This window comes from Mustela nivalis (assembly GCF_964662115.1).
Source record: "Mustela nivalis genome assembly, chromosome: 6".
Classification (NCBI taxonomy): domain Eukaryota; kingdom Metazoa; phylum Chordata; class Mammalia; order Carnivora; family Mustelidae; genus Mustela; species Mustela nivalis.
Window position 1 is genome coordinate 97,528,766 of NC_139025.1, and position 17,038 is coordinate 97,545,803.

The 17,038-nt window shown below is 40.6% G+C and overlaps 1 protein-coding gene across 3 annotated transcripts; it reads left to right on the forward strand.

Annotated features, from left to right (window-relative positions):
* Positions 1 to 242: 242 nt before the first annotated feature.
* Positions 243 to 16,712, forward strand: TOX4 (TOX high mobility group box family member 4). Of its 3 annotated transcripts, XM_082736903.1 has the most exons (9): positions 243 to 333; positions 543 to 611; positions 8,530 to 8,772; positions 9,653 to 9,913; positions 10,263 to 10,493; positions 12,493 to 12,573; positions 12,917 to 13,657; positions 15,176 to 15,339; positions 15,976 to 16,712. In XM_082736903.1, exons 1-9 carry the CDS (start codon positions 328 to 330, stop codon positions 16,034 to 16,036), a joined length of 1,857 nt encoding a protein of 618 aa, XP_082593029.1. In that variant the 5' UTR covers positions 243 to 327; the 3' UTR covers positions 16,037 to 16,712. The 3 variants fall into 3 exon arrangements, with proteins under 3 accessions (XP_082593029.1, XP_082593030.1, XP_082593028.1); XM_082736902.1 differs by lacking the exons at positions 243 to 333; positions 543 to 611 and adding an exon at positions 693 to 917; XM_082736904.1 differs by lacking the exons at positions 243 to 333; positions 543 to 611; positions 9,653 to 9,913 and adding an exon at positions 691 to 917.
* Positions 16,713 to 17,038: the final 326 nt, after the last annotated feature.

Below are 17,038 nucleotides of genomic sequence, written 5' to 3' on the forward strand. Positions count from 1 at the left end.
GTGCAATCGACCGATCTCTGGCCCCTCTAGCCCAGATCACGTCTCTATTGCTCTCCCCTGAAATCCTCTCTCGGTCGAAGCGACTGTAATACCCGGACCGCACCTCCAGGGACGCTTTCAACACTTCTATTTGCCATTATCCCACCAAGCTCCAGGGGGCGGTAGCTACCCTTTCCGTCCTCTCGGCCTTCCGGGCAATAGCCCCACGGCGCTCCTTCCAATCAGTGGAGAGCGACGCGCGTCCTTGAGGAAGTGACGGCAGTTCGAGTCCGGTGGGGGCGGTGGGAGCGATGAGGGAACTGAGACGGTGGTAGCCGTTGTGTGAAGATGGAGGTAGGAACCCGAGCGTTAGGAAGGCTGGCGAGAGAGCGCGGCCGACCGACTCGAAACAGGCGGGAAGCCGGGCGGAGAGGCTGCTGATGGGAGGGGCGAAGGGAGCCGGGTTTGGGAGTGTTGTCAGAATGTCGGGGACAGAATCCTTCGCTCTCTGCTAGTTCCCTACTCCCCCTAACTTATCCCCGCGGTTTTCTTTTGGTTTCCAGTTTCCCGGAGGAAATGACAATTACCTGACGATCACAGGGCCCTCGCACCCCTTCCTGTCAGGGGCCGAGGTGAGCACGAGCTGGCGACGCTGTGGGGGGGAGGGCCTGAAGCCGCGGTGGGGTAGGGTGGTGGGGAGGAGAGCGGGGACGCCTGGGCGGGGGCGGGGGGAGGCTGGGAATTAGGGGTGGCGATTGGTGTTCAGAGGACAGTGGCAGCTGCTTCCAGAACCTATGAAGACTAAGGGGAAGGCCCGGGAAGCTGCTGTCATCAGAAAAGCAGGACTTTGGAAAGAGCTAACCCATTTCAGAGTGATTCTGGATTGGAAGACAGGGTGGAATTGTTTCCTTTTATTGGCGAGAAATAACTACAACAAGGTAGGGGTGGGTCACGGCGGGAAGAGATTACTTCAGCTAAAGAAATTGGAGTAAGCGAGGAGTTTCCTTTTAAAGGGTTAACTGTGAACATATGTTCTTGGAACTATCTCTGTTGCAGGGCCTTTGTTTCACTTAAACTTCTACTCAAGGATTTTTTTTTTTTAAGTAGTTATGTTTACCAATAGGCTTGTTTTGCTAATGACAGGATGAAAGGAAATAGTTGCTAGAAAACCTGGAGTTGAGTACATGTGTTTGTTTGCCAGTGACTCAAGAGTTTGGGCAGGTTACTTCACCTTTGTATGTCACAGATTCTCTAGCTGTCAAATGGCTGTAAAAATAGTTTCTTATGATGTTGTGAAGTAGAAGTAATGGTTATGATGAGGTAATTTAGTATCTGTGAAAAAGCTTTGCTTCAAATATTGTCGTAATATAGACACAAATCACTTATTTAGGCAGGGTGAAATAGTAAGATTTGGAATAGAAAAAATAAATTTCCTGGTCTTTGAAAAACTTGTCTTGAGCTTTCTAGAATTTGGGGGTTTTTTGAGAATTTTTAGTACTTTTTTTTCCCCTAAAGTGATGTGAAGCACTTGCATCAGTTTTTTTTTTTTTGTTTTTTGTCCTAAGAATTCTCAGTTGCTGTTGAGTAGGTTTATCCTGTATTAAACCTTAACATTTTCATGGATGAGAATTAGATTGAAAAGGGACAATTGATAGTTTGATTTCTTTATTGCCATTATTGGTTATTGTTATTCTCTTAAGGAAGGGAAGGTGTGGCTCAAATGAACAACAAATCTATAAATTATATAAAACTAAATCTCTTTGATGCTTTCCAGTCTTGTTGCCATTTTCTTCTGAATGCTATCTCCATGATTTAATTTCATTATTTGGAGTGTTACAAATCTCACATCGACCTTATCCACATGAATGTGCATCATTGCCAATTTCTTTTTCTCATTTTTTAAAAAAATATTTATTTATTTATTTGACAGAGACACAGCAAGAGAAAGAACACAGACAGGGGGAGTGGGAGAGAGAGAAGCAGGCTTCCCACTGAGCAGGGAGCCAGATGTGGGACTCAATCCCAGGACCCTGGGATCATGACCTGAGCCAAAGACAGATGCTTAAGGACTGAGCCACCCAGGCGCCCCTCACTGCCAATTTCTTCTGAATCAGATTTAAATTTAGAGTGTGGTAAATTTCACTCTGGCCTCATAAAGAAACTCTCCAGGTTTGAGTCTGTCCTTTTTGTGTGTGTTTTTATAACTTGAAGAAATTAAAAAACAAAACAACAACAAACAATTTTGCCAGGAAGCTCACAACTAAATTTCAGTGTCTTCCTTTAGCTTAGGTCTTTGTTGTTGCTAACAGTTTTTCTCATTATAACTTCACCGTCCCTTCCCCTCTTTTTTTTTTTTCGCTTTTGACCTTTATTTCAATTGGTTTGTGGTTTTTGTTGTGCTTGGTCTTATTGTGAACCACCTCCAATATAACTTAGAACTAGGTAAAGGTGATATTAAGTTTTTCTTTTAGAAAAAGTGATATTTTGGGGCGCCTAGGTGGCTCAGTGGGTGAAGCCACTGCCTTCGGCTTGGGTCATGATCTCAGGGTCCTGGGATCGAGTCCCGAGTTGGGCTCTCTGCTCAGCAGGGGGCCTGCTTCCCTTCCTCTCTCTCTGCCTGCCTCTCTGCCTACTTGTGATCTCTCTCTGTCAAATAAATAAATAAAATCTTAAAAAAAAAGAAAAAGAAAAAGTGATATTTAGAGTTTCCTTGCAAGAAATAAAAGATAGATGTCTAAAAATGCTAATAATTGAAAAACTGGAGTTCATTGAAATTAGAAATGTGTTTTCATCAAAAGACATCATTAAGAAATTAAATAGGTACACCATAGACTGGGAGAAGATATTTTAATACACATACCTGACACATACTCAGGATATATAAAATACCTGTAGAGTAAAAAATCCAATTTAAAAATGGGCAGAAGGGCGCCTGGGTGGCTCAGTGGGTTAAGCCGCTGCCTTCGGCTCAGGTCATGATCTCAGGGTCCTGGGATCGAGTCCCGCATCAGGCTCTCTGCTCAGCTGGGAGCCTGCTTCCTCCTCTCTCTCTCTCTGCCTGCCTCTCTGCCTACTTGTGATCTCTCTCTGTCAAATAAATAAATAAAATCTTTAAAAATAAATAAATAAAAATAAAAATGGGCAGAAGATTTGAACACACACTTCACAAAAGAGGGTATCCAGATGAAAGAGTGTCATCATCACTCATCAGGGGAATACCAGTTAAATTATAACGAGCATGACTGTGTACCCAGTAGAATGGCTAAAATTAAAAGCACAATTACAAGATTTTGCAAGGATTCATATAACTCTTAATCATTCTGATTGAAGTGTAAATTGATTCAATTACTTTGGAAAACTAACAGTATCTGCTAAAAATGAACATATACCTACCCTGGGACCCAGCAGTTCTACTCCTGGATGTAAACATGAGAGAACTGAGTGCGTATATTCACCAAAAACATGTATGTTCACAGCAACTTTACTCATAATAGCTAAGCACTGGAAACAACCCAAATGTCTCTAAACTGGTACATTTGTAAAAAGAGATACTACATAGCCATAAAAAAGAATATGAACTACTAATAAATGTACCTTGGGTGTTCGCAAAAATATATTATTGGCATGCCTGGGTGGCTCAGTTGGTTGAGCGTCTGCTTTTGGCTCAGGTCATGATCCCAGTGGCCTGGGATCAAGGCCCACATCAGGCTCCTTGCTCAGTGGGAAGCCTGCTTCTCCCTCTGCCTGACACTCCGCCTGCTTGTGCATGCACTCGCTGTCTCTCTCTCTCTCTGACAAATAAAAATCTGAAATGTATGTATAATATATATGTGATAGATCTATCACATATATATTATACATACATTTCAGATTTTTAATTTGAAAAAAGCCTGACATAAAAGAGTAGACACTATATAAGTTCATTTTTTTAAAAAATAAATATAGGGAATAGACGATGTGAAACTATGGTAATAAAAATCAGAATAGTGGCACCTGTTATGAAAAGGAGAGAATATTGACTGGGAAGGAGTATGACAGAATCTTTACAGTGATGGAAAAGTTCTCTATCTTTGATCTGGGTGATGGTTAATTGGATGTTTACATATGTAAAAATTCTTTGAGCTATACACTTTACTAAAAATTTCTAAGGAGTAAGTATCCAGAGAGGAATGCTTAAGATGTGTTATAGCATTGCTTGAGACAGGGAAGTTGTACTATCTGAAGGGAGTTTAATCTTTCTGTTTTCCTCATTCTTATTGGCTCTTATACAATGATACTGTGCTTTCAGCACTTTCAGGAATTAATATGAAGATACCTATTTTTAATTAGGAAAAGTACTTATAATATTAGAACCAGTTAATTATTTCCAGCTAAATAGTTAAAATGTTCACTATAGCATTTTTTTAAGAAGAACAACAGATTATCTTAATGACCCATTGTACCAGTGTAGGAGTAAATAGGTATTAGATTAAAATAAATTTCTTTAAAATGAGTAATTTACACAAAGTATTTAAAGAAATACTGGGTTGTATGTTTTGGCATGGGGAAATAGGAAAAGAGGGAAATCATGTTTTTGTTTTGTTTTGTTTCATTCTCTAAATAGCTGAGCATCCTTGTTTATAAACTGTAATTCCCAAATTGTTTCCTTCCTTAAAAATGCCCAGTATTTAACAGAGAAGGAAAAGAAGCCTTAATGAGACTTGTTTTCTCCTGGGTCAAAATCACTTATTTTTACCTGATTATCTGCTATCGTTTTATATGTGGTAGAGTATGATCTAGTTATGTAGCAGACCCACTAAAATAAAATAACTAGATATTCATTATTGGTTTTTCCTCCATAATCATTTGTGGTAATAAAAGAGCTTTAGAGTGAATCTGGTGTGTGTTCTAGCCTGTATTTTACCCTCTGTATTCTTGATCGTTGCTATTACTTTACTTAGGGAAGAAACAAATAAGCAAATCAACCCCCCCCCTCAAACAACTTTAAAGCTATGGATACTGAATAACAAATCTGTTTCCACATTCCAGGGGGTGGTGCATAGAAAGAGTGCCTTGTTAATTTGATACAATGGAATCTCTGCATGTCTGAGTTTTTAGTGTAGTCCATGAGAACACTCCAGATGGTTTATGAAGGGTAGTCCTTTGCAGAACACTGGTCTCTTGTTTTGGATATGAATTTTTACTTTTTCTGTTCTCTTTACCAAATAGTATCATTTTCATATCTTGGCAGAGCTGCTTTTTGTTCTGCTAAGCAGAAAAGCATAGGCATCTTTTGCTTTGTCAAAACATTCTGTATCTTATAAAAATTGAAAACTAATATCATACAACTATTTTTTTTTACATTTCTTTGCATTCTTTTTTTTTAAATTTTTTTATTTTATATTTTTATCCCCAGGGGTACAGGTCTGTGAATTGCCAGGTTTACAAACTTCACAGCTCTCACCATAGCACATACCCTCCCCAATGTCCATAACCCCACCCCCTTTCTCCCAACCCCCCTCCCCGCAGCAACCCTCAGTCTGTTTTGTGAGATTAAGAGTCACTTGTGGTTTGTCTCCCTCCCAATCCCATCTTGTTTCATTTATTCTTCTCCTACCCCCTTAATACAACTGTTTTTTTTTCAAAGATTTTATTTATTTGAGAGAGATGAGAGAGTGAGAGATAGTCCAAGAAGCAGACTCCCTGCTGAGCAGAGAGCCTGACGGGGGGCTCGATCCCTGGACCTTGAGATCATGACTTGAGCCGAAGGCAGAGGCTTTAACCCACTGAGCCACCCAGGCACACCTATCATACAACTATTAAATCTATTACAGTAAATGTTTACCCTGATCCTTTTTCCCATCCCCATAACTTTGTTTGCATGAAAATTTGGTAGAAATATTTGTCCTCTCTTGAAAAATCTCACATGAACCTAAACTGAAAGTTCAGAAAGAGTCACGAACCTCAAGTTCAGAACTTTCACACAAGAATCATGAGCTGTGTACTGAGAAGAGTTCAGTTATTGGGAAGATTTTTAGTTTTTCCCATCAAGAACTGCTTGCTCCTATTCCTTGTACCACTCTAATGTCACATCTCACATAACTACCAAATTTTTTACCATGTTAAGTAAAATAGTAAGGATCTTGGAAGAAGGAAAATGTAGAAATGAAGCAAGATATATATATATATATATATATTTTGCTTCATATAATATATATATATATTTTTTTTGTCTTGTAGGAAACTTTTTTCAGTTTGCCAATGTGATTCAGAGAGATTAGGCATTTCACAGACATACCTTTTTTCTCCCTAGTTTCTGCCAGCTGGAAATTTGTTTCTAGCAATGTCTTCATTAAAATAAAAATGGTGGAGCATCTGGCTGGCTCAGTCAGAAGAGCAGGCGACTCTCTTGACCTTGGGGCTGTGAGTTCAAGCCCCATGTTGGGTGTAGAAATTACATAAATAAATAAAACTTAAAAAATAAAGTAAATTTGGGGCGCCTGGGTGGCTCAGTGGGTTAAGCCGCTGCCTTCGGCTCAGGTCATGATCTCAGGGTCCTGGGATCGAGTCCCGCATCGGGCTCTCTGCTCCCCAGGGAGCCTGCTTCCCTCTCTCTCTCTCTCTGCCTGCCTCTCCATCTACTTGTGATTTCTCTCTGTCAAATAAATAAATAAAATCTAAAAAAAAAAAAAAAAAAAGTTAAAAAAAAATAAAGTAAATTTGGTGATTTTTTTTTAAGATTTTATTTATTCATTTAAGAGAGAGCACACTTGGGACGCCTGGGTGGCTCAGTTGGTTAAGCAGCTGCCTTCGGCTCAGGTCATGATCCCAGCGTCCTGGGATCGAGTCCCACATCGGGCTCCTTGCTCGTCAGGGAGCCTGCTTCTCCCTCTGCCTCTGCCTGCCATTCTGTCTGCCTGTGCTCGCTCTCTCTCTCTCTGATAAATTAAAAAGAAAAAGAGAGAGAGAGAGAGAGAGCACAAGCAGGGGGAGAGGAAGAACCAGACTCCCCGCTGACCTGGGAGCCTGACATGGGGCTCCATCCTAGGAACTGGAGATCACCTCCTGAGCTGAAGGCAGAAGCTTAACCATCTGAGCCACCCAGGTGCCCCTAAATATGGCGATATTAATGAGACCCTTTCTGGACCTATAATAACCTTGAGGAACTCTTAAAGAATGCAGTGTTTAATCATGGGGGGGAAATGTGGGTAATTACTGAATTTGGTCTGAATCAGTTGATATTTACTATACCATTGTGATAGGTTGACTGAATTTAAAGTTTCTAAAATTCTAATTATCTATAACTGATTACCAGGTCATAAATTAATAATAATTAGGATGTTAACATTATTATAGCAATGATTAATAGTTATTAAAATAACAATATAAGGAGAGTACTGTTACAACTCTCATTTTATAGATGAGGAAGACCCCTTCAGAGTCCTTTAGTAATTGACAGAGTTGGAACTTGAACCCATACTTCTCTGACATCAAAATCTCTTGCAAAATCTTATAAGAGATAATGCTCTTGCTACAGATGTTGCCATTTTAGTTTTTTAGTGTCAAAAAGGAACTGTAGCATTTACTGTCAGACGTTGGTCTTTTAGCTCCATGAATGTTCACCCCTTCCGTATAGAACGATTCTGTTACTGTAGTTGAATTCAAGGAAGGAATTGGGTTTTATGGCTAGCTGGAGTAATCTTTTTCTTCCTCTGTTGCAGAAAAGGCTCTGTGAGAGCAAGACTAAGAAAGTTAGAGAACCAGTTTGCCTTTTGGCTGTAGCTCTTAATGAAGATTTTTCTGCTCAGTATTAACCTTGACATTGTTGGGTTTTCCAAAAATGCTGTACAAATGGTAACCTTATTTCTTGTTAATGTCATGATTTCTAAGATGGAATTCTTAAGTGTAGATACCTTAGAAGAGGATATTGTTCCTATGACAGTACCTTTTAGAATTTGTGTCAAAGGAACCTAAAAACAGTAATCAAAAAAGTATAACTGTCTGGCTGACAATGAATTTCTGTTGTCTAATAGTTCAGGTGTATAACTGCAAAATAACTGTTGTCAATTAGAATGTTTCGAGAGTTTAAACATAGTGGGCAAAACAATTTATAAAGACTGGGTCCTTACTAACAGTGCTGAAAAAGAGTCACTCATTAAAACAATAAGCATTATAGGACAACTGAGATGGCAAAGATAAGAAACTGAAAACTGTAATTGATTTTGGCAGCCTTGTATATGCCGTATGACCAAGGCTATTAAGAAGAAGAGCAGTTTAAGGCGGGTGGAGGGTTAGGTGAGCCTGGTGGTGGTTATTAAGGTGGGTATATATTGCATGGAGCATTGGGTGTAGTGCATAAACAATGAATCTTGGAACACTGAAAAAATAAAATTGAAAAAAAAAAATAAGAGAGGTTTATTTGTGAAATTAAATAGGTCCTAATAAATTGGTAACAAAAATAGGATCCAGAGGTATGCTAAGAAACTCCAGTACCCAGCCATGTTCTCCACTTAGCAGTATGCAGTTCCTCCTCTTAAAACTAACTTTTTTTCCCCTTTTTTCCCCCTACAGACATTCCATACACCAAGCTTGGGAGATGAGGAATTTGAAATCCCACCTATCTCTTTGGATTCTGATCCCTCACTGGCTGTCTCAGATGTGGTTGGCCACTTTGATGACCTGGCAGACCCCTCCTCCTCTCAGGATGGCAGCTTTTCAGCCCAATATGGGGTCCAGACATTGGACATGCCCGTGGGCATGACCCATGGCTTGATGGAGCAGGGCGGGGGGCTCCTGAGTGGGGGCTTGACCATGGTAAGGGGCAAGACATTATCAAATTTACCCAAGCTCCTGGGCTTGGTGGTGGTACGGGAGATAAAAGTGACTCTCTCTTCCCTACTACACTTGGGTATTACTTGGTTCTCATTCTGTGTTTAAAGGCTCACAGGGGAGCCTTCAGGGGAAATGAAGACTTCATTTCCCCTGAAGGATATTTATCATTTGAGTCAATTTTATTTGAAAAATGATTTAAAATTATGAAATGTCCAGTGTTCACCCAGATATGAAAAGGATTGTGATAGGGGAGGGTGTTTTTTTCACCTATAATTGCCATCACATCCTAAGATTAAAATGTGTGTAAAGAAAATGTGTGATAGCCGGCATGTTGAGAGTTATTCAAACCCAGGCTGAACCAAATGTATTAATTGTGAATTAGTATGTTATAAATTGGGTGTATTGGGCTTCCAGCACATTTCATTAGTAGCACATCTTCACACTATATTTGGTGCCAAAAATCTCTAACACTGGCCTACTCTTAATTGCCTGTGTGTTGCAATTTTAAAAACCATTATTGTAGGAGAGTACAGGAAGGAAGTTTTTCTTTACCCTGTGAGTCATCACTACCTCCAGATTACTGAATAATTTATTTGTCCTTTCAACTTGTCCATAATTAAAACTTCTCTGGTTATTTTTCATTATTTTAGAACAGGCTTTTCAGTACAAAGAAGTTGATTTTAGTAATTTCTGTACTTTACTAAAAAGCTTAATATACTTTATATAAAGTATTTGATGTTTAGTCTTTAAATGATGATACAGTCTGGGTAAGCAAAGGTTATAAACTGTCCTGAATTCAGTGGGGGGAAAGAGTGGTGTTTTTTAATATTTAGTGTTTAATTAGTCCTTCTGCTTCTCTCAGGACTTGGACCATTCTATAGGAACTCAGTATAGTGCCAACCCACCTGTTACAATTGATGTACCAATGACAGACATGACATCTGGCTTGATGGGGCATAGCCAGTTGACCACCATTGATCAGTCAGAACTGAGTTCTCAACTTGGTTTGAGCTTAGGGGGTGGCACCATCTTGCCACCTGCCCAGTCACCTGAGGATCGTCTTTCAACCACCCCTTCACCTACTAGTTCACTTCATGAGGATGGTGTTGAGGATTTCCGGAGGGTGAGGCATTCCCTGCCAAAATCAAATCTGCCATGATATTCTGGGATAAAACTCTTGGCATACAGAGCCTACTCAGTATTATTTGCTCCTGCCCTGCCATCTCCTCTGCTTTTTTCTGGGTATGGGGTCCTGCCTCTCAATCTACAGTTTATAATGCTTTTCCCAATCCCCATTCTAATTGGTCCTCACATACTTTACTAATGTCTTAATCCTATTGCCTTTTTAGCATTTCTGAAAATTCCATCCATGTGCCTAGTTAGTTCCCCCACATAAAAGTCCTTTTCTTACAGTTCTCCAGACATGACACTTCCTTCTTTCCTTTTGTAATCCTCTGTTTTCTCCCTTGCAGCAACTTCCCAGCCAGAAGACAGTTGTGGTGGAAGCAGGAAAAAAGCAGAAGGCCCCAAAGAAGAGAAAAAAGAAAGACCCTAATGAACCTCAGAAGCCAGTTTCAGCATATGCTTTATTCTTCCGTGATACACAGGCTGCCATCAAGGGACAGAATCCCAATGCCACTTTTGGGGAGGTTTCAAAAATTGTGGCGTCCATGTGGGATAGTCTTGGAGAGGAGCAAAAACAGGTGAACAAAACATGGAGGGACTAGTGGGTAGTGAATGTCCTAGAAGTTTTTAAGTAAGGGGATAAAAAACTTAAGTTTTCTTTTAACTTTTTAAGTTCTTATTTAATATCTTTTTTTAAAAGATTTTATTTATTTGACAGAGAGCACAAGCAGGCAGAGTAGCAGGCAGAGGGAGAGGAAGAAGTAGACTCGCCGCTGAGGAAGGAGCCTGACTCAGGGCTCGATCCCAGGACTCTGGGATCATGACCTGAGCCAAAGGCAGTCACTTAACCAACTGAGCCACCCAGGTGCCCCCAGTATCAACTCTTTTTTTAAGTAGCATTCACATAACATACTTTGCCTTAAAAGTTATAGCCATCCACTGAATCCAGAATGCACATCTAAAAGTTATTAACAATGTTTATAAAAACACTGAAATCTAATTTAAACACCATTTTTTACATTTTTTACATTTTTACATTTTACAACATCTGTAAAATTAGGCCATTCCTTGTAAATTGCATCTCTAAGATCTACTAGCCTCAGTCTGAATTTAGACTTTAGTTTATGGTTTTCTTATTGTCCTAGTATAAACTTAAAAACTATAGTTAACTCTCTAAATTTAATATGGATTTAAAAAATAGGGGCACCTGGGTGGCTCAGTTGGCTTAAGCATCCAAATCTTGGTTTCAGCTCAGGTCATGATCTCAGGATCATGAGATTGAATCCCACCTTGGGCTCCACACTTTGTGTGAAGCCTCCTTAAGATTCTTTCTCTCCCTTTCTCCCCCCCGCCGCCCCTCCCTCACTTCTATTCCTCTCTCCTTTGTTCTAAAGAAAGAAAGAAAGAAAGATTATACCATGTAAAGATACAATACAATTAATACTGAAGATGGCTATAGTTAACATTGCCTTTGACTCCCCAGGTCTTGGATCAAAGTGAGTCTGCTACTTAATATTTGGAATAAAAAGCTGAAATTTGTAACTTATAGCTTTTATTTCTGCTCAACAGACCACAAATTTAATAGCTTTAAATAGTGGCAGTTTATTGTTTCTCATGATAAAGTGAATTGATTAGATGGGTTTTTTTGTGGGGTTTTTTTGTTTTTTTTGTTTTTTTTAAGATTTTATTTGACAGAGAGAAATCACAAGTAGGCAGAGAGGCAGAGAGAGAGATGGGGAAGGAGGCACCCTGCCAAGCAGAAAGCCCGATGCGGGGCTCGATCCCAGGACCCTGAGATCATGACCTGAGCCGAAGTCAGAGGCTAAACCCACTGAGCCACCCAGGTGCCCCGATTAGATGGTTTTTCTGATGCTCTTGCCTGGGCTCATTCTTGTGGTTATAGTCAAATGACAGCTGGTATGGCAAAGTGACCTTGCTCCCATGTGTGACATTTGGTGCTACTTGTTGGCTTTCCTGCTCATTCACATGGCCTCTCATCCTTCAAAAGGCCAGACTGGCTTCCTTATAGCATGGCAGACTTAGAGCAAGGCCTCTCCGTCACTTTAGCCATCTTCTTATGGTCAAAGCAGTTCATAGATCTATCCCAGATTCAAAGGACAGGGAAATAGGTTTCAGCCCTTGATGGAAGAAAAAGTACACAAGAGGGGAGGAATTCTTGGGGCCATCATTGCAAATAATTTGCCACATTCTTTAAGGGAGAGTATACTCATTAGACACAGTGACAGGCTAAGCAGACTATTGATTATATATAGTGTTTGGATCTGAAATTTTTGTTGTTGTTGTTGTTGTTATAAAAGTGGGCATGGGTTGGGGTTAACTCTGGAAGCATCGTTGTTCTGGCAAGACTTGCTGATTGTTTGACTTTCAGATGCATGGTCACTGTAGAGTCGACTATGGAGACTGTCTTGATTACTAGCTTCCAGAAGTATATTCACTCAAAAGAGTTATGTCAGTATTTAACTGAGATGAACTGTCATTCGTTGATAAGTAATAGAGAATTATTAGTCTTTTCTAGGAGTATGGGGACTTTTTAAACAGTCTCTCCCTTTCCTGTAGGTATATAAGAGGAAAACTGAAGCTGCCAAGAAAGAGTATCTGAAGGCTCTGGCTGCATATAAAGACAATCAAGAATGTCAGGTAAGAGGGCTACTTAAAGCACTAAAAAGATTTTTGGAGCTGTTTATTAGCAATTACAAGAAGTAAATACTACCAAAAACCTGTGGGACCTGATAATTTTATGTTGTATTAAAAGGTTAAAAGTATATAAGAGGTTTCCTATTGTTTCTGTCACAAACCCTACCAGTTCGTCTTTCTGAGTTTATCTCCATTATTTGCAATTACTGCATTGTTTACTCCCAGAGTTCTTTTCTTTCTCCCACTCTGTGATGTATCTTTTCTTGGGAGGTGATTAGAGTGAATATGTTCTGGGGAAGGGAATAAATTTCCCAATGGCTGTCTTTATTTCTTTTGGGTCTTTTAGGCCACTGTGGAAACAGTAGAATTGGATCCAGTGCCACCGTCACAGACTCCTTCTCCACCTCCTATGGCTACTGTTGACCCAGCATCTCCAGCACCAGCCTCAACAGAGCCCCCTGCCCTCTCCCCTTCCATTGTTGTTAACTCTACTCTTTCCTCATATGTGGCAAACCAGGCATCTTCTGGGGCTGGGGGTCAGCCCAATATCACCAAGTTGATTATTACCAAACAGATGTTGCCCTCTTCTATTACTATGTCTCAAGGAGGGATGGTTACTGTTATCCCAGCCACAGTGGTGACCTCCCGGGGGATCCAACTAGGCCAAACCAGTACAGCCACTATCCAGCCCAGTCAACAAGCCCAAATTGTCACTCGCTCAGTGTTGCAGGCAGCAGCAGCAGCCGCTGCTTCTATGCAACTGCCTCCACCCCGACTTCAACCCCCTCCACTGCAACAGATGCCTCAGCCCCCCACTCAACAGCAGGTGACCATTCTGCAGCAGCCTCCCCCACTTCAGGCCATGCAACAGCCTCCACCTCAGAAAGTTCGAATCAATTTACAGCAACAGCCGCCACCTCTGCAGATCAAGATTGTGCCCCCACCCACTCTGAAAATGCAGACGACCTTAGTCCCACCAGCTGTGGAAAGTAGTCCTGAGCGGCCTGTAAACAACAGCCCCGAGGCCCATACAGTGGAGGAAACTTCTGAGACAATCTGTGAGATGATCACAGATGTAGTTCCTGAGGTGAGCCTATTTTCAAGTCTTTCTCCAGACCAGTGGAAAGGTAGAATTATTTTGGTTGACCCAGTAAAAGTGGGGGTTGGTACTAGCATTTAATGTCTGGCAGCCAGGAGTTCCTGTAATAGGAGTTCCCTGCAACTGTGACTTTTCCTACCCATGATAATCTGTAGTGTTCTTGGTGAGAAACATTTAGGAAGGTGGTCTGTCCCAGACCACTTAACTACACAAAAGTCCTATTGCAGTTCTGCGCAAAAGGATACAGCCTGAGCTTAGAGTTATTTTTCAGAGGGGTCTATCCAAGGATCCTAATCTTTGGAGATATAAGTTCTTCAGTTTTTCCTACATCTCTGCTGGTTGGCTTAATGTTTTAGGTGAGGGATGGATAGGTTGAAAAAAAAAATGGTTCACATCATGGAGTCTATCCAAAGAGACATAAACTGATGCCAGTTACCTAGTTTTAATCTACATGACCAATAATCTCTTTATTTTTTTTTAAGATTTTATTTATTTATTTGACAAAGAGAAATCACAAGTAGGAAGAGAGAGGCAGGCAGAGAGAGAAGGGGGAAGCAGGCTCCCTGCTGAGAAGAGAGCCCAATGCGGGGCTTGATCCCAGGACCCTGAGATCATGACCTGAGCTGAAGGCATAGGCTTAACCCACTGAGCCACACAGGCAGGCGCCTCACCAATAGTCTTTTTAAATAAAATATGGGCCTGCTTTGAGACTCCAGATCCACAATTAATGAAGCAATCATTTAAAGAAAACCCCTGTCAGCTGGAAACTGTGACCACCCCCCCCCCCCAAGGTCTTTCCTTTTTTCTAATGGTGCATTTTATCTTCTCTTAGCCCTCCCAATCCTAGTTGAAGTAAACCAGCCTCTACTCACACCATACTTTGGACATTTTCAGGAGTATTATTCAAGTTTGGAATAAAGTCAGTGATAAGATTAAAATTAAGGAGTACTGGGGCATCTGGGTGGCTCAGTGGATTAAAGTTAAGGAGTACTAGCTAGCATTCCTCCAACTGGAAGAATCTTTGTCAGTCTAAAGCTGCATATAGAGGGGGAAACCAGTAACTCTTTTTATAAAAAACTCTGCCCCCCTGTGATCTCTGGATGACTCAATTGGTTAAGCACCTGCCTTTAGCTCAGATCATGATCCCAGTGTCCTGGGATTGAGTCCCATATTGGGCCCCTTGCTCAGCAGGGAGCCTGCTTCTCCTTCTGCCTGCTGTGGCCCCTGCTTGTGCTCTGACAAATCACATCTTTAAAAAAAAAAAAAAAAAAAAGGTGGAGGGCACCTGGGTGACTCAGTTGTGAGCATCTGTCTTCAGCTCGGGTCATGATCCCAGAGTCCTGGGATCGAGCCCCACATTGCACTCCCTGCTTGGTGGGGAGCCTGCTTCTCCCTCCCTCTGCCCCTGCTTGTGTTCCCTCTCTGCCAAATAAACAAATAAAATTTTAAAAACCCAAAGTAAGTAGCAATCTAATTTGTCTTTTTGGTGCTCTCTTCCTCTCATAGGTTGAGTCTCCTTCTCAAATGGATGTTGAATTGGTGAGTGGGTCTCCTGTGACACTCTCACCCCAGCCTCGATGTGTGAGGTCCGGTTGTGAGAACCCTCCCGTTGTGAGTAAGGACTGGGACAATGAGTACTGCAGCAATGAATGTGTGGTAAAGCACTGCAGGTGAGCTTTTAGTTTCCCCTTCTTACAATTCAGGTACTCCTAAATTAATCCTAAGTATATAATCAGCATCACCTGACCTTAGGTAGACTAGATTGCTTTATGTGTATCTGATTATAGAGACTAGAAAAGCTTCCTCTGCTTAAAAAGAGCTTACATTTGCCTCATAGACAAAGATGACGTAATCAGCAGTTTTTGCTTTTTGATTACATTACATTCAGTTACATATGCTCTTTTAAAAATATTTTAACACCTTAAGCTGTTAGTGACTATGGATATTAGCTTAGCTTCTCTCCTTAGCACAAATCTAGCTACTCAAGGAATTAGAATTTGAGCAGGACCATTATGCTAAGTGTGACAGGAGAAGGAAGGGGGGTAGGTGGTAGAGGCAAGAGAAGTTCTGAAGATTTTGTCCATCTCCCCAATTTTTCTGGAATTTATCTCTATATATGAAAGTATTGGTATTTTCCTAAGTCAAATCTGCTTCAGTAAATCAGGACTGCTAAACTTAAGACCCACTGCTCGTAAATTCATACTGAGTGATATCATTTCATCTTAATGGAGCTATTTAATATTTAAGACAGAGTTCCAAAAGACTAGGATATAATTCTAAGTTTATGTGTATCTCTTCTCTCTTAGGGATGTCTTCTTGGCCTGGGTGGCTTCTAGAAATTCAAACACAGTGGTATTTGTGAAGTAGTCCTTCCTGTTCTCCAAGCCAGTCAAGACTTATCTGCTGGAAACATGTCTAAGAGCCTCTTTTAAAAAAAAAAAAAGCTGGGCTTCTGGTAGTGCCTGATTTCAACCCATGATGGTCCTTCATGCTTCTTCCCTTTTCTGTCTCTTCAGGAGGGGCCATACTTTGGAGCAAGGCTATTGAGTTTGCTATAATCTGGAACTGCTTTTTACTTTAAAGTACAGAGATACCAGTGATAATAACAGAGGAAAGGGTGAAGGGAATATGAACAAGCAGAATATAGGTGGTGCTGGTGGGGGGTTGTTTGAGGAAACTCGGGATAATTGTCATAGGACATGCCTAAACAATTATTAAAATGATGGGAGAATACTCGGTTTTGAACCTAGGCTAAAACTCTGTGTGCATCCATTTTAAAGGGGATGAAAAACTGCATTAAAGGTTATCTCTTAAACAGGAACAACTGCTATCACACATATACATGCTTTGAGAACAAAAGTTTTCAACAGAGCAAGCACCCAGGCTATAGGGAAAATACCATCGCCTGGGGGGTTCTTATTTATTTCTCTTTTCAAATAATGTTATTTCTGTAGTCCATGATCCTCCTTGGATTTATCACAGTTTATGAGTGTAAAAGGCAGAAGTCTATATCCTTAATACAAGAGGTTTTACCAAAGTCTAATGAAGTTGTGTTAGTTGTGTTTGATGAAATATCTTTTTTAAAGGCTAGAGGTGTTTTCACTTACATAATGTATATGCTAATTCTCTGTACACCCTAGGGATGCATTTAAAAAAAGGAAAGATAAGCAAAGCCACATAACTGTAAAAGAATAAATAAATATTTAGAGCATGTTAGCCCTAATGATGATAACCCTAAGTAAAATCAAATCTTACCTTAAGAAAAGCTGTCCCAGAGAACCCCCTTCTTGATTATGATGTCACGTAGTACTAACTGCTAACCACTTTGATCCTATATAGTATAATCAACATTTTAATGGTTTCCATGCA